We start from the raw sequence: 22,585 nt of genomic DNA on the forward strand, positions 1-22,585 counted from the left end.
GTGCATGAAAATGCATGAACTGACCCCACTGTGATTTGTAGTGGTATTTTCACCTCACGGGTATCCTAGCATGTTAACCACAGGTGTTCATCAGATGTTCGGCGCATTTCAGCGGGTGAAATCCAATCATTTCAATATGAATTTGCATCTGAAATTTTGTGAGAGGTGAAAGTTTTACCCCTTAGATTTCGGCTCAGACTCGAAGTTGGTCACGCTAATGTGCCTTGTTACCTAAAAAGAAAGCTGCTTGTTTTGAAAGTGGCTCCTGTGTAAGGTGTGCTTCATATATCGCTACACTGTTGACACTATTATATTCACTGGACCTTTTTTTTGCCCGCAAAATGTGACCGCAACTTACAGTAGCCTATAAGTAAAAATTTTATTTAAAAACTTTTGATTTAAAAGTGTGTTTGTACAGTATTTCTTTAAAAATAATTTGACACTTGGTTTGGTATTTTGTGCAATGTGACAGCCATATATTTAAGTGTTGCTTAAGTGTCCAAAACTGTTTATGGCCACTGTGCATATGGAAAGAAACAGACCTTAAATAATGTAATCACAGCCGTACAACTTTGCAGTTCAGCAGCTCTCACAGAATTCACTTTCAATAGCCTACAATCACTCTTTTACTTTCACTCTCACTCTCTGTATTACATTATATACTATTCTTTTTTTCTCCTCTTTGTACGTTCTATGTGAACAATGCAGAGAATGATTTATTCCTAGACCTGATATTGTTAAAAAATAAGATCATTTAAGACCCTTGGACATTGACAAAATGGCAGCAGAGAGCTATCAATGGAGAATATGTGACAGGTTAAGGGTTAAAGTAATGTTCTATTGTATCACCTACACTTCACCAACAAAAAGACACTGTGGTCTTTAGAAACATTTTGTTTGGTCAGATTTTGTCACAAGTGTCTAGTTAGCTTCTTTGCCTATTAGAGACAAACTTCTATCAGTTTAGATTTGTTTTCACAAATTGGAATTAAGTGTAATAAACCAAAGTGAATGGACATTTTGTAGAGTTTGCTCAGGAGGACACTGCTGACCAATCAATTGTCCCCAAACCCATAATATAACCCCAAAGGCAAAATTTCCTGTTAAAAACAAAAAACAAAAACATTTTGAGAAATCTAGTGCCACAGTCCCCAATCTGCAAAATATTATATTTTATAGACTATAGATGAAACACTCATTCAGTGTTTGAAACGCCCAAAACCCACTATAAATTCCACAAGTGGTTATTATAGCATCCATATTCTACCCCAAGTGCCCAAAGTTCATTTTTGTCCTTTTCACCCCATATTTTGTTTCCCCAACCCCATCAGCCTAGCTTGTTAAGGCTGTTGTGTACATCCTTATACTTGACCTTAGTAGTCTTGGTTCTGGTATCCACCAGAGCCGTCATAATTAGCCTCCATGTCGGGGGTGTATCCAGTGTACTCCGTGCCAGCAGTGGGCGCTCCTGCGGGATCCTGGCTGGGATCAGTGTAGTCCTGAGAGAAGAGAGATGAGCTTGCGCCTAATTTGTACTTCTGGAATCCAAGGAAAGCTTGACCAGCCTTTAAGAAAATGAAGATGCCGGAAGGAGAGGTTTAGAGGGTGGGATCAGAGGGATTAGCAATGGAAATTACAGGATTATGGCAGCAGGAATGGAGGATTTTTTTTTTCCAGTTTGGATGGTGAATAGTCAATGAAAAGGCATCAGTTAAGGAAGCCATGTACGGTTTAATTGGAAGGAGGGAATGAGAATGACAGGATGGGACAGAGAGAGAGACGGAGAGGGAGAGGGAGAGGGAGGGGGAGAGAAAGAAAAGCAACATTAGTTAAGATACAAGATTAAGATGGTTAGTCAGCTTTAAGCTTAACAGAGTCAAGAATAAATTTAGGAAATGCGCAAGTGACTGGCTAGCACATAGAAAACCCACATCCAAAACAAAATATGTAGAACTTGAGTCAAACTTAATAGAGTTTAATCAAATCTATCACAAAGGATAAATACACATCATAGATAGCAACAACAGCAGCTCAATTGTAAACAAAAATAAGATCATGAAATGCAATGGCAACAATAGAGGCAAATGAGCGGGAAATAGTGTATTTCAGACAATGTATCAGGAAGACAACCTATACAGTTACAAAACAATTCTGTAAAGAGCTCAGCTGAACGTTTCATGTGGAACTGCCGCCCCCTAGTCAATTAAAATTGTAACCGCAATTTAAAAAACAATCAAATAATAATTTTCTGGAGAAAACAGATTATCTGGCACCTTCAAAGGTTTGGGGTCGGTAAAATGAATTTTTGTTTTTGAAAGAAGTCTCTTATGCTCACCAAGGCTGCAATTATTTACTCAAAAATACAGTAAAAAGAGTAATATTGTGAAATATTATTGCAATTTTCTATTTACATTTATTTTAAAATGTAATTCATTCCTGTGATGGCATAGCTGAATTTTCAGCATCATTCTTCAGTGTCACATGATCCTTCAGATATAATTCTAATAATATGATGATTTGATGCTCATGAAACATTTCTCATAATTATCAGTGTTGAAAACAGTTGTGCTGCTTAACAGTTTTGTGGAAAACATGATACATTTGAACACGATAAAAAGTATTTTTCTAAAAAAAAAAAAATATTATAATAATCTCACTGACCCCAAACCTCTGAACGGAAGTGTACCTTTAACCCCAAGCGATAATCAGCATTACTATAATAAAATGAAGAAAAATTATGTTTTTCATAACTTCATAATTCCAGCCAGATATGTGTTGAAATGTTATTTGAAGCTCTTCCCAGTTCATACAAGGGGGTTTAGGGCTTGATATGGCACTTGATGTGGCTCTTGACATGGCAAGAAAACAAACAAACAAACAGATAACATGTAATATCTTCATTGGTATTCATTGGTGACTATAGGATTTGAAGGGTGCTTTTGTAGTTGATGTCTATGGCATAGTAAACAAATGTGTGCGGTAAATGTTAGACAAATGGAGGTGGCGTATGAGGGGTGAACAGTTTGTCGTATTCCTCTTCAAACGAGACTTTCTTTAGGCGCTCCAGGGCCAGCAGTGTAAGAACACCCTAGAGAAAAACAGATCGGCCAGAGCCAGCGATCAACAGAAAGAATGACTGGAAAAACATTTCAACAACACTGGGTTAATCTTATGGATGCAGCTGGGTGGTTTCTGTAAGAGAAGTGCTTTGAGAGATTAGAGGTTAGAAGGATATATGCAAACAGTGAAGCAAAGATTACTGGGGTCAATAATTCTCTGGAAAAGTACAGAAAGTAGATTAGAGAATGAAGCTGTGTTGATGTTCACAGGTCATTCATTGAGAAGAAAGACAGGCATGCAATCTAGCAAATTTTCAGCTGAAAGAGAAAATAGGCTGAAAACATGAACAGAACTTAGACTGGATAACACGTTGTCTCTGGATATTTAGATGGAAAGAGATTGCATTTTCAATGTATTTGAGAAATATTTTTACCTTTATTGGAAGTTATTAAAGGAAGTTAGTGTAATCACTTTAAAACAAATATAAATATGTTTTAAATATCTAATATTAATATATTAAATCTATAAAATTAGCATTTTGGTCAAGAGAGTCCTGAATGTTTTTGGTTTTGTTATTGTTAACTAAAATGATTAAAAAATATTTTCAGTGATTGAAAAAAAGTTTTAAATAAATAATTGTATTTATTTAAACTATTAGCTGAAATTAAATTTTTAGATGAAAAAACTCAAACTTAAAAACTTACTGAAAGAAATGACCGAAACTAAAATGGAAATATTCTCAGTACAGACCCATGTGAATATGGAGAAGAAGGCGAAGGTGATGGCTGCTCTGGCTGCGTCTCCGCCCTCTTTGAGGGGGTTGTCCTCTGGTTTAGCCACCTGCCACTGATTGGCCAGGAAACAGAATCCCACAAACCACACGAAAGACCAGAAGGCTGAGAGAAAAAAAGGGAAAAAGGTTCAGAATTTCAGATCAATAAACAGCACAATAAATGCCTTTGTTTGAAAAAACAAACTAACAAAAAAGCCACGAATAAATATAAAATGATCTGCAAACAAACCTAAAACAGAGTGATATTCACAATCTAAAGAAGGTCTGATCAAAACAGTCAATTTATATTTACAGGCATAGATGGCGCCATTGCACCACAAATCCAGCATAGCACTGCAGCAAGTTTAGAAGCAGTTACATTTTACCAACAGAGGGCAGTGTCTTAAAGTAATGCTGCGGTACAGGAAGTTCGGATCACTGCTTCATCCGAAAGCTAGAGGTAGAAGGCAACAAGATACCTTCATCTGATTGATTTTTGAAGGCAGCATAGATGTATCCTTCGCTGCCTATGATATCCCACAATCCTGTGCTTTTGATTCTGAGACAGTTGAGCTAAAAAATAAAGATGGCATCTGAAAGTTGCGGTTAGTTTGTGTGTATATGTACGTTTTTGATCAAAATTCCATATTTGATGTAATTTCTAGTGTGAAATTAGTGTTATCACCAAAGCTCTCACTACTTTGTTGTAGATCCTTAAACCATTATGCTGCATCAGAAGTTTGTCCTATATCAGTTTTGTGAGGGACCTTCGTGCGCAAACACTTCCTGCTAAGTCATGCTGACAAGGTAGCAACGCAACAAGTCAGCTTCCTAAGCTTTAGGGACGTAGCCCTTGACTCTAAGTGTGCTTTTGAGCCAAGAAGACCTTAGAAACAAATGCATATGGGAAACATTATTAAAACCTTCTTAGAGCCACATCAAATAATTTATAAGTGTTCAAATGAATAAAATATAATGTGTGGTTTGTAAAAAAAAGAAAAGTGAGGCAGATTCAGCATGAGCCTTGCAGTAAATGTTTCATATTAGTGATATAAACTATTGATATGCAATACTTCCATTCATATCAGCAGTTTACCTGAAACTCCAATATCAGCTAACACAGCCTTCTTGCGGTCTTTGACGCTGCTTATCTGAGGAAAGTAGATGTCCAGTGCCATAAATGCAGCACAGCAGAGGAAGGCCAGGGATCCCATCCCAACGGCATAGTTACAGGCGTTCTGGTTGCGGTTAAAGATGCAAAATTCCTCTACCTCATTTGGACGGTTCACATAGCCCTCGTTAGCAATGCATCCAAAGATCACGATGGAAAAGATCTGAGGAGGAGAATTAAAAGAAGGAGACCATGAAGGGAAAACGTGGAAAGAAAATGAGAATTTGGACTTCACACTTTCATTTAATAACCCTGGGTTATTTCGCATATTCACATTGTTCATACAGCCAACAGTATCCTTCGTACACAATGCCAAGTTTAAAGTGTAAGCTAGATTAGTACACAGAGAAGATGTGAAATGCAATGTACCAGTTTAATACAAGAAGGGATTTTGAGGAGGCACAAATTTGGATTTGGAAATGTTTGTCAGTATAATTTTAATTTTGTTAGTAAAGTCAGCATGAAACAGAAGTTTGGATAGTCTTTTCTTCCTTATTATGATGTATATGCTTCTCGAACAGGAAAAAATGTAGAGTGAGACTTGATCAGGAATTGATTGGATTGTTGGATGGTTGTGGTTTGCTATTGCTGTGATGTCATGTGAGTGACAGTTTGTCCCGCCCTCACGCCGGTAAACACGTCATCGGGAAAAGATGTCGCTGCACCATGAAGTTATTTTGATTAAAGAATATGAGGGCAAATTAATTTTAAATCAATAACGAGGTGCATGGATCAGTCATATAATATAATAAATACTGCAATATTCCATAAAAAATAAGTCAATTTTGCCCAAAGCACTTAGTAGAAAGTAAGCTAGATACCCACAAACAGAACTTTATAATATGCTTTGTTTTCTGAGTTATGTTATGCTAAAAAAAAACAGTGATTTAACAATTATAATAAAAAACTTTGGGGCAGATTTGATATACTATTTTACACCGCAAAGGCATTTTTACCTAGCCTGACTACGTCAGACTTCTTACTTCCGCTCAATTTCATTTCGCTTCTGTACTCAGTCTGAGACAGCGTAATAGCTTTCCGTTTTCCTCCGGCCTGAAAACAGCCGGCCAATCAACGAACAGAGGGCGGGCTGAGAGCCGTGACGTAGACACTGATTGTACCGTGGATGTGTAGATTTACTTCACATAATCTGCAAAAGTCGTTCACAGCCATGTTCACTCCGGTATTTCGCTCGATGGTTTTGTTTTCGCATCATACTACGTGTTTACAGTGGAAGTTAGATGCGGCTGAGCATGCGCATAACACACGCCATAACCAAACGTTATGTGATTGGCTTACGGGAACCAATGATTTTAAACTTCAGACAAGCGCCTCCCCGCGAGAAAGAAAACGTTTTTCAATTATGCCATGCCAGACTCTGTCTACGAAGCAAAGCGAAGTAGCAGAGTTTGGTATTACCAGGCTAATTTTTACCCTCCTCTGTTCATAACTTAGGTCTTAGTCCAGCGTTAAAAAGAAACATTAACCCAGAGTTAAACACAGTGTCAAAAGACCTAGAGCCAATTAAAGTTGTTGAAATGTTATTTATGTCCACTGTAGTGCTGATTTCAGCTTTTCTAGTATACAAACAAAGGAAATTAAACTGTCTCTCACAGCCACCCACAACTTCTGGCTGAAAACATTGTGTGCAGATGCCATCTATCACCACATCACTGATTGATTCATGTGTACATCTGTTTTTAATCTCACTTTGTTGCTTTCTACTGGGTTTGTTTTCTACAGGGAAGCTAGGGTATATTTGGCACTTCCATAATAATAAGTGCCTATTTAGATTCTGATGAGCCTACTGTATGTTCTCATTTTGGCTCCAGGAATAGTCAACTATCTTCAAGAGGATGAAGGCAAGTTTTGACAAAGGCCAGGGTTTTAACAGCTGGTCTGTGCATCTGTAATATATGTCTGAGAGTGCGAGAGAGGCACATCATTACTCCACTCATGCAATTAAGTTGAAATGCTCTTGGCTGCCAGCAAACTCTCCCATAGTTGTTCCCTTAATTGTCAGGTACAAGCCCATGATTTAACCCAGAGAATCAGCTTTATCATTAAACTAATGTTAAGGGGTTTGGCAACATCAAATCAAATAAACCCTAAATCTCCTAAGATAAAGGTTCAATGGCTCATTCAAACCTTAATCTTGATCAAGCACATATAATCAAGAAGATTAAAACATCATCAGCATGAGCTAGTGAGCGAGTAGTAAACAAAGAGCAAGATGAATCGCACTTTGGCAATTGTGTTTTTTATGTGCGCTGAGGAAGCGAAAGAGGAGAATATGGACGTGATCATGGCTAGGGAAAAGAGGCCAACATGGCATACCAATTTTGCAAATGGAACTTGAGGTAAGTAGTTTTTAAGTCTTAGCGCAATGTTGTGTTGATCAATGATCAATTTGCATTTCATGTTGCATTTTTAATGGCTAGTCAGTAGACGTAGGTCGTAGCAGCAAACACAATGTGAGGTGATCATGCTAAATTTCTGAAACTGTCAGAAAATGATCGCAGGCTATCTTTGGCCGCAAGAACGTGACAACGGCCGTCTTTGACCCTCTCTCACTGTATGATGTAGAACCACCGTTTAGGAGTGAAGACCACAGTCATCTTTTGTCTGGGACAGCCCAAAATCGTATAATGTGTACTGGGCATAATGGGTTCAGACTGCACAATATCAGCCCGATTTTGGCATGATCCGCTTGACATTGGGTGTCGTGGTGATTCATAAACTACAATGGTCGTTGGGACGCAAGAAACGCGTTTCATCACGTATAGTGTGTCATAGTGGACGACAACTGACGCCGCGTCTATGACAATGGTATTGGTGCTGCTAGGTGGAATTATGCAATAGAGAAAAGTTTAATGGAGCTATGGCAACAATACTCCTACCTTTATGATGTTTCCTCAAGGGACTACCACAACTGAGTGAAAAAAGTAAAATTTTGGCGAACGATAGCAGAGGCGCTTCAGCAACCCGGTGAGTACTGGAATTAGCATTAAAGCGCCTGTTTTATAATTTTTCGAATATTCCCTTTCATGCAGTGTGTAATACAGCTATTTGTGAATGTAAACGTTCTGCAAAGTTGTAAAACCGAAACTGCACGATAAATAGTTATTGCCCCTCAAAAGAAAGAATCAACTCTGAACTGCCTATACGAGTCGTTTCTATTTTAAATCCTACTGCGTGACGGTTTTACGTCACTAGAAAATACATTCGCATAATGCCCCCTATGTTGTACGTTGTCCAGCCCTCAAATCTCTCAAAACGCGGGATTCGCAAAACGCTTGCTCTTGAAAGATGGGTCAGTACCCAGTTTATTTGGACCAGCTTTCTCCTCAGAATCACAACCTGTAAGTATAAATAATTATTGATGCATATATTTTCTACCGGGTGTATATTGTGTATGTTTTCGGCTTACCGGCTAACTCATGTTTTTACTCTTACTGAAATACTTACTAAGCAGCTGTGGGCCACTATTACCTAAACTGTGTCTATTAATGCAGATTGTCTGTCGTTCTTACTACTTTGAGTAAAGATAAAGGATGGAGCAAGAGTTGTTTTAATATGTTTACGTTACATCCGTCATTCACGTTAGTGCTGGGCGAACATATGCACCGTTATTGATACAGTTCGCATGTGCACCACAATAAATTATAAATATACACATCGGTTTGTTGATGGACATACACTTGTTAATGCTGATGGTGAGAAATTACAGTTGCAACATCTCATAATGTACCTCAAACTAAGTAGTATATCACTGAGAAACGTCCTGCTCAAGTCGTCCTTGCGATGGAGGTTCGGGTTGAATAACCAGCTCTTCCAATGTTTCATCATCGGACTCGCACTCGGATTGATATGGTAAAATCGACGTCATCGTAAAGGTCTTTACAGTGTGTACCATCGCTGAGCTTTAGGAAGCCTCTGGACAGACCTTAAGTTCAGTTATGGTAATGGGCATTTAGCTTCCGAAACACACGCTGTACACGGCAAACCAATCACAACAGACTGGGCCATTTGGCCAATCAGAGCAGAGCAGGCTCGGGGAAAGGAGGGATTTAGAGAGACTGATTCATCCGTCGAGTCATTTGAGAATCGCTGAAAAATGTGGTGATGTGCAATGAATATTATGAGAAAATGAAACTGTTTTTTGACTTTTGATGCATATAAACCTGTTGTAGGAGACATCCAGAACAAAATTAGGAGCCTTTAAAATAGCATAATAGGGGAACTTTAAGCTAGTACAACCATTGTTTGTTTACGTTCTTGTTTCGGGAAGTCAGTCGCTCGTTCTGGCTTCTTGACATTACGCACATCGTTAAAGACGGCAAGCGGCAAGCAATAATAAACGTTAATTATGCACGACACAGCAAGAATTTAGAAGTCAAAATCGCATAATCTGACACAGTGACGATTGTAACAGACAAAAATATTGTGTAGTCTGTACCTGGAATAACAGTCCTGCATTGCATTTTAGAAAGTGAGCGTCTTTAGAACACATATAACACATATTTCTGGAGTTGTGAAAGTAGGTTTGCAGTCTGTATTGACTGTGATGCAATAAAAATACGATGTATCCCAAAAAAATGCCAAGAAACATCTATCGAGTTGTCCAAGTGGAACGAATGGAAAAAACATACACACGATGTAGTCTGATTCATGAACTAATTACACTATGAGCTGGAGCCCTTTTTAGTGAATCACAACCATACAGCACGACCATGTTCGTGACAAGATTGTGAACATGGATGTGACTGTAAGGTTAGCCTCAGTATTGTCACGGTTATATATGCGCCACAAGATATCATCATGACAAAGCAGTATCACTGCTGACTGATTGTCCATATGACAATGTTGTTGTTCTTGTAGAAGTTTTTTTTTTTTAATAATACATTTCTCTCTCTGAGTCTGTGGATTTAAGGAGCTACTGGTCAAGTATTTTGCATGCTTTTAATTAGCTGTCTGGATTACAAGGCTCCATGGCGAATGAGTGCATGAAAGCAAGCATTGTAACAGGCAGCACACGGGATCCTGATCTTGTGATCATCAGGAGCAGAGCTTTACATGCTCTTTTTTTCAACCTGATTGGAATGTTTTAGGCACATGTGTGAATGCGAAACAAGCCATTTGAATATTTACATTTTTTAAACAGTGATCATTTGTAAATGTATTACTTGTTAAAATGTTTTTTTGAACAAAATTGTCTTAGTTGTCTTTTTGTTTATCTTGTGACAATGAGGTTGTCTACTGTCCATATTCTATAAATACACATTATTTTCACAAGCTTGCATATTGATATTACAATAATATTAAGCATTTTAGAATACATTTAATTTATATTCTGTTTTTGTTTTGAATTATATCATACTGTGCAGTATTGTATTGTATTGTTATTTGCCTTAATTTCCTACAGTGGATTAATAAAGTGCTACCCTAAATATTAGATACATGTCACATTTTGTAGAGTTTAGCACCTCCCACAAGTTTAGTGTGTCGTATTTTATTGGTTTTCATTGGTCCTCAATGTAATTTATGGTTCTTCAATCATCCAGACATATCAGCTGGGGCTGGTTTATGCTTGCACCATTTTAGAGCCAGCAACCATGGCTCATCCACCAATAAATCAATCAGCACTTTGAGAGGAGGAGAAATACAGTCAAATAGAGCTGTCTAGTTATTCATCAGGGCTCTTTATACAAAGCACAGTGGTGTTCCTGTAGCCGGTTGTGTAATGTTAGATAGTGGCCAAGACAATGACAGGTTATAGGAAACCTACAATAAAGTAAAACTAATCTACAGCTCATCAGTGATGCTCTAACATCAATTAAAACCGACTAGGAAAAATTACAATTCTGTTATGAACAAATGAATTTTTTAAAGAATCATTTGACCTAGTTCAGTCTGAATCACTGAATTCAGACTAATCCAGTTCTTGAGTCAGTGAATATACATTTTTGTATTTTTATTACACAAGGCTTCAGATTACCTTAATTAAGGCTCATAGACCACTTTTATGATGGTTTTACAGTGCATTTGCATTCATTTTGAAGCTTGCTTCCATTTATTGTAATTAATTGCATGAAAAAGGGCAACCATTCTATGTCTTTGATGGTGTGAGGATGTCTTCTTGACAACTAAAAATATATAATTTCCTGTCTTTTTCTCAGTCTATTACATGCCTGCCGAGCTTTGCCTCTCACTCTCCTCTCCCCTCCCCCTCCAATCCCTCGCTTTTAATCTCCCTGACCTTGTGTTCACTATGCGGGGAAAGAGAGATCACGAGAGAGAGAGACTGAGTCATAAGACTACAGATGAAGACCACCTATACATCTATAGCGCTTCCCCACACAATCAGCCTGACCATCCCTTGTTCACAGTATTCAGAAATCATGCGTCCATGCAGCAACACTGACCGAAGAAACAAGATTAGGATATTTATAAACATCAGTCATAATGTACAGTAGAGCAATAGGTCTGCTGTGCTATAAACAGGAAAATTAAATCATACTGCGTTGGTAAACGCTCTGGTACATTTGCAAAATAGCTTACTTCATGTTAAAGATATTGTAATAGTGCTTCTGATAAAAACTACAATAGCCAACATGCTGATGTATATTCTTATATATTATATCAACTTTGATCAGGGGCTCCGTTGTGTGGTTGGGGGGTTGTAAGTAGGTCCTAATCTCCCCCCGTTACGGCGCCCCTGAATCTGACATATATTCTTAAAGGGGTTATATGATGGTTCTAAAAAGAACATTATTTTGTGTATTTGGTTTAATGCAATGTGTTTACGTGGTTTTAGGTAAAAAAAAAAAAATTGTACACATACTGTACATTATTGTTGCTCCTCTATGCCATGCCTTTCTGAAACGCGCCGATTTTTTACAAAGCTCATCGTTCTGAAAAGTGCGGTGTGCTCTGATTGGCCAGCGACCCAGTGCATTGTGATTGGCCCAAAAACCTTAAGCGTGTGATGGAAATGTCATTCCCCTTACCATATTTGGAACATCAGCTCCCAAAGCAATAATGACAGATGATAATGTCGGTACCTTATCAATTCGAGCCGAATCTGAACCGGAAATATTCAGATGACGATCAACTTTGTCAGCGCGACTGGACCAGACTGTATCACCGATTGATAAGGTTGTATTTCATTGGGGACATAAATTACTGATAATAATGACTTCTACTGTCTTTTTACACATCATGCAATCTACGGGTGTGAGAACACTATGTTAACATAAAACTATGTCTGCATTTGTGATCGTAGATTCAGATTCACATTATTTTATTTAATGCCATATCAGCATTCAAAGCTATTTTCATGGCAAAAAACTATATTACAAAAATACAAATATCATATAAATACAATAAAAACAAAACAAACAAAAACAGGAAGTCATATTATACAAGATTTTTTTAAATTAACATGATAAAAAAAAAAAAAACCTTTTCAGGCATAATCTTATTAAATATGTCCCTAAGAGAAGTAACTAAAAGAGCATTCTGTTTGTATTAAGTCCAGGACAATCCAATAAAATATGTTTGACAGATAAGGGAATCTTACAAAACATACATAAAGTTGGGTCTTCACCTTTAAGCAGAAAAGCATGGGTCAAACTTGTATGACCCATACGACTGTGATCTTAGAAACGACAAGCAAGCGCTACTCTATACTGCTCAAAACTCGCGTTTGAATTGTCAGTAGCAAAACATACTTACAGGCTGTGTCTGTGAGTCAGAAGCGCCAGAATGAACTTGCAAAGATGGAATTGCCCCACTTTTTAGAATCAGCCTTTGTGCACAGCCGGCCTTGTACTCTCCCAGGTTCTGGAAACAGTCCTCCGAAAAATGCGCAGCACACAGTCGAAAATTTTAGTTGTACTTTTCTCGAACAGTGTTGTAAATAAAGCTTAAGCACTGTTTTCTAATTGTGTCCTCTTTTGAAAGGCCAAACAAAGTAGTTTGGCTTACACAACGAAAAACACAGTGTCTCCACGACATGGCAGCGCCGGCGGCAACAATAACACAGCGAGAATAAAAGTTATGCCTTCTTTCTTTGTGTATACATTTGGGCGGTGTTATGAAACTCTGACCCACACACTGACGTAGATTTGTGGGGGTGTGTTTGAATGAAGCGTTTTAGGAAGGCGTTGAGCCTTAACTTTTATAAAGAATATCTCTTTAGGTTTGACATTTTGAGCTTTGTAACTCTGCAGATCTTATACATGCACAAACAGCTACATAACACACTAAAGAAAAACAAGAAATCGCATCATATAAACCCTTTAAATTAGTTCAAACTTAAAACTGTCCATTTAATTGAACTGATTCAAGAATCAATGATATGTAATGTATGCATCATCACTCTAAACCTTCACTTTAGCCCATGTGGCAGTCTTCATATATTGAAAAAATAAATGCCATCCGTCAAATTCATCTTTACTTTCTTTGTGTTTTTTTTCTTTTTTAAAAGAATCACACCATTGCATACAAAAGGCTTCTTATCACAGAATGATTATTATATTATTTTATAGTTTTCTATACAGTAATAAAGGCCATGTCGATTGGCATTGCATTATAAATATAGCCTACATAATCCTTATGAAAATACCCAAGATGGCTTGAAGAACACAGGTAAACTATGGATGTCTTTGTCCATATTAGGGTTTTCCTGGAATGTCATATAGGGTTTATTACTCTTATGAATCTCACTTGTGGACTTTCCGCGCGAGGGTTTCACAATCATGACAGAAAATGAAAACACTGCATTAAATTAAAAAAAACAGAAAGGCAGTAGGCTGGCTAACGTCAGACCTCGTCTCATTGAGACGTGGTCTGGGAACCACATGTTCATTTTCTCGTATTTGAGGCGTGGTTTACGAATGCCCAGAGCCGTTTATTGGTCGCTACGAATGTCTATCAAATGCGCCTGTACGTAGCTCATAGCCAATCGTTTCAATTATACCAGATGACGTATGTAGAGCGACAGAAATTAGACAAGGAAGAAGACGAAATAAACTTGCGTTCTAAACTACTTAGAACACTATCTAAGGCTGCATCGAAAGGTAACTTCGCGTCTGATGCCATGTTGGATCCATAGATATAAACAAACTGCTTCGGTGTGTCGCATAGACGCCGTCATCGTCTTGCTGCTCCCTCCCCGTTCTGTGATTGGTTCCCTTTTTGAGGGGAAAATCTGAATAAAATCGCGCTGCGCGCAAGGCAGCATGAGGGAACCCAGGCTAGAAAGGCAGCGCAATCCTCCTAATATGGCGTCTAAACAAGACAGTTACCCAGAATTCAACACTGAGTGACGTCAGCTTTACATTCTCAATATCGGTATATTGTGACGACCTAACGATATTTCATTTTTTAAATATCACAATTATTGTCAATACCAGTATATCGTGACACTCCTACGGTATATCCAGTATTTCTATGTATGTATTTTATATTGATGCATGTAAATTAATATTATTATTTTTATTATTGTGTTAATTTTTCTCGTTTTTATTCATTAAACACATTGGATCTACTTAGCTTTTTTGTTTTAAATACTGACTTGAATCCAGAATAAGAGTGCAAGATTGTATAAATGTGGATTAGATATGAGCTATGCTAATGCATGAGTTAATAGTGATCCATTGCCAGAATATCACAATCCTGCCAGGAAATAAATGAATCACAAACTATGATAATAATGTTAGAGAGATAAAGAGGCTCTGTAAACCATGTTTTCCCCCTTGACGTAGTAACTGTGCAGGAAAAAAGGTGGACATATGGAGAGAAATGGAGAGTGTGTCACCCTGCAGCAGTATTCAACTGTGCCATTAGTCCCATAACGGACAACAGTAAAACGACTGTGCTATATTTAAAGCATCACATGCGCACTGTAAAGGACTGGGCAGGCAGGAAGGGTTCTGATTATAATATATATCCTTAAAAAAAAAAAAGAGAGCAATTGCAACAGACGAGCTGGAAAATTATGTGGTAATTCTGTGTTTCACAGAAACAGACATGCTGGTTGAATACAGTATGACAGCTTGGGAAAATAAATGAATGAACTGCTGCTTATTCTTGCCAAGAGGTTTTTCATCACCCATGTTTTCAAGCTCTTTCTGTGAAATATTTGTCTGTGGAGCTTCCTGTGTGAAAGAGACTGCTCACATAAGTCAAAGATCCAAAAGATCATCAATTTTAAAGCGAGACTCTGTTTACAAACAGCAATGAGGAAAGACTCCAAGCCTATCGATCATCATATTTTCTACCAGATCTGAATCATGACTACTGCATGCTAATGTTACCGTTTACAGAAGGAGTGAAAGTGGAAAGAGACACTGTTATCAGACATAGGATAAATGAAAGGTTTCAAATAAATATTCTAGAAGCAATCCAATTAATGCCTTTACTGTTCATCTATTTTGATTTTCCTCATAGTGAGCCTGTTAGTATCCAGCCTGAGGTCTCTGATTGTTGTCATGCCAATGGAGCAGCATTCACTCAGCCAATCAGAGTATGAATCAGACAAATACACCTCCAATCCATCCTGAAGATTCCATACAGCACTGCACACACACACACACACACACACACACACACACACACACACATCCATGCCACTTAAAGGTGAAGGGTGTAATTTCTGTGCATACATGTATGCAGGTTGTCCGAACACTCTCTCTATCCTCCATTGGTTGGAAAAACAGGAAATCCCACCTCCAACTCACAGTACTGGTTGATCTCAGGATACTCAAACAAACAGAGGAACAATAACTAAAGCAACTTAAAGTCCCTGTAAAGGCAATTCTACAAAAAAATTCTAAACACATTATAAGTGCTAGAAATGTATTGCTAAAACATGTTACAAAGACTGAGAACTGTGAAGTACTAAATTGTGGAGTTAGACCGTTTAACAGTTTTTCACCCTTGCTGTGAGCCGGATTTTTTGGGCGGGGCTAAAACGGGGGCTCGATGACGCACTGCGACCCCCTGAGCTTGATTGGGCCCCTACTTGATGACGCACGGAGTCACTAAGCCTATCGCTCAATCGCGAGTTACTATCAGACAGCCTACAGTTTGCTAGCTACTATGCCCACGGCTCTGGCTATGCCTTCGTCATGTAAATGCGTATTCCCTGGATGCAATCACTTAGAAAACAGATCGGTGTCCTTATTTAAATTTCCGAAAAATGATCATATCAAGAAGAGGTGGATTTATCTTGTGAAGAGCTAACGTTACCTTGATGGAGAGCTGATGATCACCATCACACCCGCCTCTGTAGAGATCAGGATAGTTTACTTTCGTTGGAGACAACTGGAATTCACTGATAATCCGCTGTTACTGGTGAATGGGGCCGAACCGACTATCTCCCGCTGTCCGCTTCGGCCTTCATCCTCCCGTCGCGCCGACATGCACGAGCTGTGCGCGAGTCATATTTCCCGCGAGTGGGCGTGGTTTCAGCGCAGCCAGCGGACACGCCCCCAGCGTTTGAGAGCTGAGACTACTGCTCATTTTTTCGAGATTTTGATAGCTTATTTTATTTACTTGGCGGCTTTTTTAATCATTGAAATTGGGCTGGGTGGCTAATAACACATTTTTCGGTGGTATGACAAACTCAGAACACATACTTAATTTTGACTTTACAGGGACTTTAAGCAATTCAGCTTACCTACTAACAGTCACCCTGATCAACAATAGGCCTATATATCACACAGATGTATCCAATACAGCCAAAACCTTCCAACCCTTTCTGATCAATACATTTCCATGACTTTTCTAGACATTCATGATTGCTGCAAAAGTATTTAAATATAAATCTCAAAGTTTATCAGGGGAACGCAAAACATTTTGCGAGGGAACGCAAGATCGTTGACATAATTTTCCCTCCCATCTCTTTTTTTTCTTCACCATGTGCCTTTAGGGGTTTCGTACTATTTATGTGTGTTGTTATCATTAACTAAAAATAAACATTATTTTCGTTAATTGAATTAAAAGTGATTTTTGTTTGAAAAAAACGTGTAAAATTAGAAAAGTTGCCTTGGCAACGAACTGAAATATAATAAGTTAGAATTACTAATAAGTTGAGTGACTAAAATAACTAAAACCGAAATAAAACAATTAATTAAAGCTAAAAATATTTTTTAAATAACAAATGTAATTAAAAATACAAAGGTATGAAAAATAATTGTTTTTATTAAACAAGAAATATTAATACACAACACCTTAAAATATTAAAAATAAAATAAATAACAATAATTTGTTTTTATTTAAATAAATTACAACAATTTATTTGTCAGATTCAGATAATTATTCACATTTGCGTTAAAAAAAATTGCCTAAGATTTGAATCTGGCTCAGAGGAGTTTTCTAAGCCTCCATGTAGAATATAACCACTGAATTGTTTTATAGACATTTCCATTAAAAATGAATGTCTTTTTTTTTATTTTTTTTTTTATAAATGAGCAATGAATGAGTCAGTGGTCATATTACAAACTCATTATAAAGGCAAATGTATCGATTCTCACAGGTAAATAATTTCAATTCTTGTATGATATCACCTATTGTATAGTTGTGGCTTAATAATCACTTCAGACACCTGGCCACCCCTCCCCCAAATCAGCCACCCTCTTATAATCTCCCACCACCCCCTCACCATGTGTCTCTCTCTCTCCACAAAACGTTTTTATCAGCAAACATGCTCATTCATGCAAGAGGCACATCTTTAAACAAACCAGGAGCCACTTGATTGAGTTCAGATATGATTAAGGAAATAAATGATCAAATAAGCAGTGTTAAAATTGTTCAGTTAGTTGCCATGCAGTCAGAAATCTCTCTTGTGAAGGTAAGAGGCAGCCGTTGTCAGGTAGAGTAATCCACTTTTCCTTTATGAATACTGAGCTTCTTGAGCTAGTGTCAGACTGTGTTATTCTCTACAGCTGAGGTCTGAGTCATGATCAAACTCTCTATTTACAAATAAATTCATGAAATTGAGCTACAGGACAAGTATAGTTTTTTAGGTGATCTTATAGTAGGCTATAGCCTATAATATGATCTGGTCCATTAGTTATAGCCTACAATGTTGCCCTAAACAATGGTTGTTTACAGCAACATTTGTATGCTGAATTTCACAAATTATCAATCAGAATCACGTATTCCAGAGAGCTGTGTAATTAAAAAAAAAAAGAAATTGAAGAAAAATGAAATTGAAGAAATGCTTTGCGAGCGCGCAGATTAGCGCGCGAGATGTGCATTTAGGCGGCAAAGCTTTACAAGCCGTTAACGCGTCATCACATGACACTCGGGTTCGCGCTTAAATTATGCAATTAGTAGAATCACTCTCACCCATGACACTATTCGAAGAATAGTCTGCGGTTGCTGAAAGAACGTAATTGGATCGAAGGTGCCGCCAGCCTTGCCAGCCCCGTATGCCTGCTCCATCCTCAGAGGTTCGTGATTTCTCCGTGTCGGAAGTTTTTGTTATAGAGAGATAATTGACCTTGATTTCGAATTAATTTATCCCCGCGCTACACCTTGACTCTTCGTGCTTCACCCTCGTCTGTCGTGCGGTCTCGATCTCGGCTGCCCGTTCGTGGAGGGTTTCTTGTAAAACGATGTCTCTTCCACTCCGTACCTCTCTCATTTCAAGGGTGGAGAGAGGAGACTGAGTAAACGCGCATCCGGGGGAATGCGAGAGCGCGCATTATGCTGTCAAGCTTGATGCGCACTCTCGAGGATAGGCGCGCCGCCGACCACGTGCCCGCCAGACGCGTAGTAGTTACTGTCTGTTTATGTGACAGAAATACATTTGAATCACGCGTAGATTACTTTAAAAAAACGTAAAATGTATGTTAATATTCCCAAAAATGATGAGAACCCATAGAAGACCATTATATTGGATTTTATAATTACAAATCCTTGTAACATTGTGCCACCTAGTGACTGCCCATAGCCCACACCCAGAGGACAAATGCTTAGTCATATGTAGACACAATATTTAATAAAAAAAAATATTTATTTAGTTTATGTTAAGTAAAACCAAAAACAAGGATAGGGGTGCACCGCAAACTGCTCCAAATTTAGCTGCCAAATGCTTTTATGTGAAAATCTCAACTTTACAGGTGATGTACAGATCCAAATGATGAGATTATAATGCAAAATGTTTTTCAAAATGTATTTTGTAACCATTAATATATAATTTATTATATAATATAATGTAATAAATTCTTTAACATAACTTCAGTAATGATGTAGGAACATCTCTAAAACAATCTATACACTTTCCAGGAAGTTGAGGGCACTTGTGAAAATTCAGCAGTTCGTTTGAAGAGGAATGGTGAGAGACTTCTGTCGGTACATGCATGGTAGGTTCTCGTTGAGTGTATAATGTATTCAATGGTAATTGGCTAATGCTTCACAGGTTATGAGGGCAAGTCTTAAAGTCAGTATTACAATAAAATGTCAACTACTTAACGAAAATAACAGGTACAAGTGTGATATGAACAATTTGGCCAGGAACCAGAGCCCGAAGGTGATTGGTAATAATCAGACAAAAATAAAATGCATAAAACAAAAGTGAGGGTGTACATTTACTAAGGTGTTATTTACAAATAAGTGGTTCACAGAGTTTAATAAGAGCGCTTAAGCAATACTTGTTAAAAAAAAAAATTGACAATTTTTTGGCGTACATTCATCCATGCACATCCATATAAAAGCACAATCTCTATCTTCAGTCACACACAAAAACTCCATAAAAAAGGTTCAATTTTTTACTTCCACAGTTAACAGTTGCAGTGGTTCTGATTTATGGCAAAAATTCTGATGCAATGCAGCAAATATTAGTCTGAAAACATTTTCACAGGTGTCCAAGGTAAGTCCCTCAAAACACAATTCCTATTGCTGCACCGATCCAACAGGAAGGCTTATTCAGAGTACAAAATGTGTTCTGTATATAAGCAGAACCTTTTATTCATATCTAAAAGTAGCTTTTCCTAGCCAAAACAGTCTCCTTAAACATATATATATATTTTTAAATGGCAACACTGGTTTTAGATAAGTACAAAAGGGGAACTTTTACCAACAGTACAAAATACAGTGTCATTATCTGTCAACCACTAGGATTCAATAAGTCACATAGGAGTAAACACAAATTTATTTAGCAACCATTTCACCCGTTTGTGAAATGTACGATTTCCACACATCTTAATGGTTCAGGTCTACATAGTCACAAAACAAATTAAATGTTTAAGTAAACCACTACAATAAAAGAAATCTAAACTGATAAAATCTCTCAACTCTTACAACAGCCCATATTTTCATCAATATCAAATTTATATTCATTTCCATTCATATATCTTTTGAAAAGGAAAAAGCTTTTTAAGGCTTATGGATTGCTTCCCAAAGTCAGTTTTAAAATGGCTCATGGTAATTCTTACAAAAAAATGGGCATCACTTAAGGAAAGCGAGACAACATCTTAAGTGCAGATTCAAAGTTACGACTCCCTCTGGCCTCATAACTGCTGCTAGAACAACATCAGATGTCTAAACCATCTAAAGGACATCTAAGAGAGTGTGAGGACTTCAGACGCTTCATTACAAGTGACATTCAGTGCTAATTCTTGGTACCTAGTCTTGATGGCTGGAACAGATACCTCACTCAGGTAAGTGCCATGTCTCTTATTGTGCTTTTCATCCAACTTTTTTCTCCAGCTCTGCATCTTTACACCTCATCACTACTGAGCATCTATGCAAAAGAAGGGTATAGCCAAGACGGTGCCATAATCAGTCCTGGACAGCATGTGAGTTACTTGACATTGAACACTATGAGGGGCCTCTCTTCACGCTTTTGCCAGGGGCTCTTCTTATTCTCGCCGTCGTCATCTTTGTCGTCCGCTTCGTTGTCATCATCAGGACTCGTGACAGAGTCTCTGTGGACCTCGCTGGCACTACTGCGGGTGCTGTTGTCACGACTGCGGCCCTTACGAGGAAACGTCCCACCTCTGGACTCCGAGGTCTCATCAAGCAGTGGTGCTGTGGAGTTCTCCTCAGGGGAGTACACGGCTGAATGGCCCTCACTGCTCGAGTCTGGCGTTTCGATAACGGGAAGTTTGGAATAAATCTTTCCATGAGCTTTTCTTTCACCTCCCTCCTTCACCTTGCTCTCCTCTTTTGTTTTTCGGTGAGTAGATTTCCCTGAACTCATGGGGATTCTTTTAGTACGGTGGTCCTGGGCTAGATTGCTGGGGCCCACGGGTGCACGCAATGCTTCATTGCTCAGCTCAATGTAGGAGTGTCTAACAAGAGAGTTTGAACGGCCATCAAGGGAAACAAACCATGCACGGGGGTGCGGCTTTACCCCAAACTCCAGCAGCTTCTTCTCTGTCATTGCTTGCAACTCTCCATTCATTTGTGCAATAGTGGAGTCATTGAAAAGGACAGGAATACGGACGGGGGCAGTGGATTGTTCAGATCCCCAGTTCTCCTCTGAAGGTCCCTCTGCTTGCTGGCTAGACTCTTCCTCTTCCTTTTCTTGCCTGGGCTGCTGCTGCTGTTGCTTTTGGTGTTGACCCTGTTGCCGTGGCAGTGTCATGCTAACCTGGATGCCCTCCATATCATGCTGCAGCTGTTGCTGCCTTTCCATGGCCTGCTCCACAGCTGACAGGTCAGAGGACAGATGCATGTAATGTGCAGGGATGACCAGTGTGGGCACCATGCTGTGGTACATGCTCTCTTTCATCTGCTCCATGGAGTGACAGAAGATCAGCTGGCCAGGCTGGGTGTTGACAGAACTGGGCCGAGTGAGGGGATCCCCTGCCGATGCATAATACTCTGGAGGTTTGCTGTCCTGACTGTGATCCTGATAGTGACCAGCAAACGGTGGCAAAAGTGGAGGTGGAGACGGTGGGTCTGACGAATAACCCTGGTTGTCTTTAGCATTATGTTGATGGTATCTGCGCTCATCGGAGTCCTCAGCAGAGCTGTAACCTTTGCTATAGTCGTCCTGTAGAAGCGGATTTCGAGTTCCTGAGTTTGAAGAGTGAGTGGCCTTCAATGGGAAGCTCTCTCCTCGCTTTGTGTCAGCATTCATCCTGGAGTTGCGCTGCCTCTGGGTGGGGCCATGTTTGAAGAAGTCCTCTCGAGAGCTGTGGAGATCACGGTTGGAGGAAAGTTCAGATCTGATGCCGTCATGGTCACCGGCCGAGGAGGCTGTCTCCACGTGTCCACCACTGATGAGATTGAGGTGGGAAGTGGATGTGCCCTGGTCTCTCTTTGAGCTCTCCAGAGTGGATGAGGGGTGCATTTTCCGACTATGGTGCCGAGGTTTCAGACATCGCCTCCTGGAAAAATAATAACAATATCTGTTAGCTATTATCACACCAAGTACAGTGTATACATATATATATATATATATATATATATTTATATTTATATATAATATACACACACACACACTGAACAAAATGATAAAGCGCAACACTTTTGTTTTTGCCCCCATTTTTCATGAGCTGTACTCAAAGATCTAAGACTATAAGATCCAAGATCCAATACAGTAAAACTGCACATTTTAG

The 22,585-nt window shown here is 38.7% G+C and overlaps 2 protein-coding genes across 4 annotated transcripts in view; both read right to left on the bottom strand.

Annotated features, from left to right (window-relative positions):
• On the bottom strand, nucleotides 1-18,707 carry syngr1a (synaptogyrin 1a). 2 transcript variants are annotated; one of them, XM_084420444.1, is made up of 4 exons: nucleotides 18,363-18,699; nucleotides 4,929-5,166; nucleotides 3,811-3,956; nucleotides 1-1,565 (listed from the first exon to the last, which is right to left on the bottom strand). In XM_084420444.1, the coding sequence occupies exons 1-4, from the start codon at nucleotides 18,456-18,458 to the stop codon at nucleotides 1,374-1,376; spliced, it is 672 nt and encodes a 223-aa protein (XP_084276570.1). In that variant the 5' UTR covers nucleotides 18,459-18,699; the 3' UTR covers nucleotides 1-1,373. The 2 variants fall into 2 exon arrangements, with proteins under 2 accessions (XP_084276570.1, XP_084276571.1); XM_084420445.1 differs by lacking the exon at nucleotides 1-1,565 and adding an exon at nucleotides 1,961-3,088 and having other exon boundaries at nucleotides 18,363-18,707.
• Nucleotides 18,708-20,043: 1,336 nt separating this feature from the next.
• The window catches only part of fam171a2a (family with sequence similarity 171 member A2a), a 41,468-nt gene continuing 38,926 nt past the window's right edge, over nucleotides 20,044-22,585 (bottom strand). For both annotated transcript variants that reach the window (XM_084420410.1, XM_084420411.1), the window contains exon 8: nucleotides 20,044-22,354. In XM_084420410.1, the coding sequence (XP_084276536.1) occupies nucleotides 20,821-22,354 (1,534 nt within the window). In that variant the 3' untranslated portion in view covers nucleotides 20,044-20,820. The remainder of the gene's footprint in view (nucleotides 22,355-22,585) is intronic.

The sequence above is a fragment of the Rutilus rutilus genome (genome assembly GCF_951802725.1).
Source record: "Rutilus rutilus genome assembly, chromosome: 1".
Lineage (NCBI taxonomy): Eukaryota > Metazoa > Chordata > Actinopteri > Cypriniformes > Leuciscidae > Rutilus > Rutilus rutilus.

Coding starts and splice junctions, on each gene's coding strand:
- syngr1a (XM_084420444.1), bottom strand. CDS start 18,458: ATGGAGCAGGCATACGGGGCTGGCAAGGCTGGCGGCACCTTCGATCCA. Junction 3,957..4,928: donor AGCTGATATTGGAGTTTCAG/GTAAACTGCTGA, acceptor TTTTTCTCTCAG/CCTTCTGGTCTTTCGTGTGG. Junction 1,566..3,810: donor TCTTCTCCATATTCACATGG/GTCTGTACTGAG, acceptor ATTTTCTTAAAG/GCTGGTCAAGCTTTCCTTGG.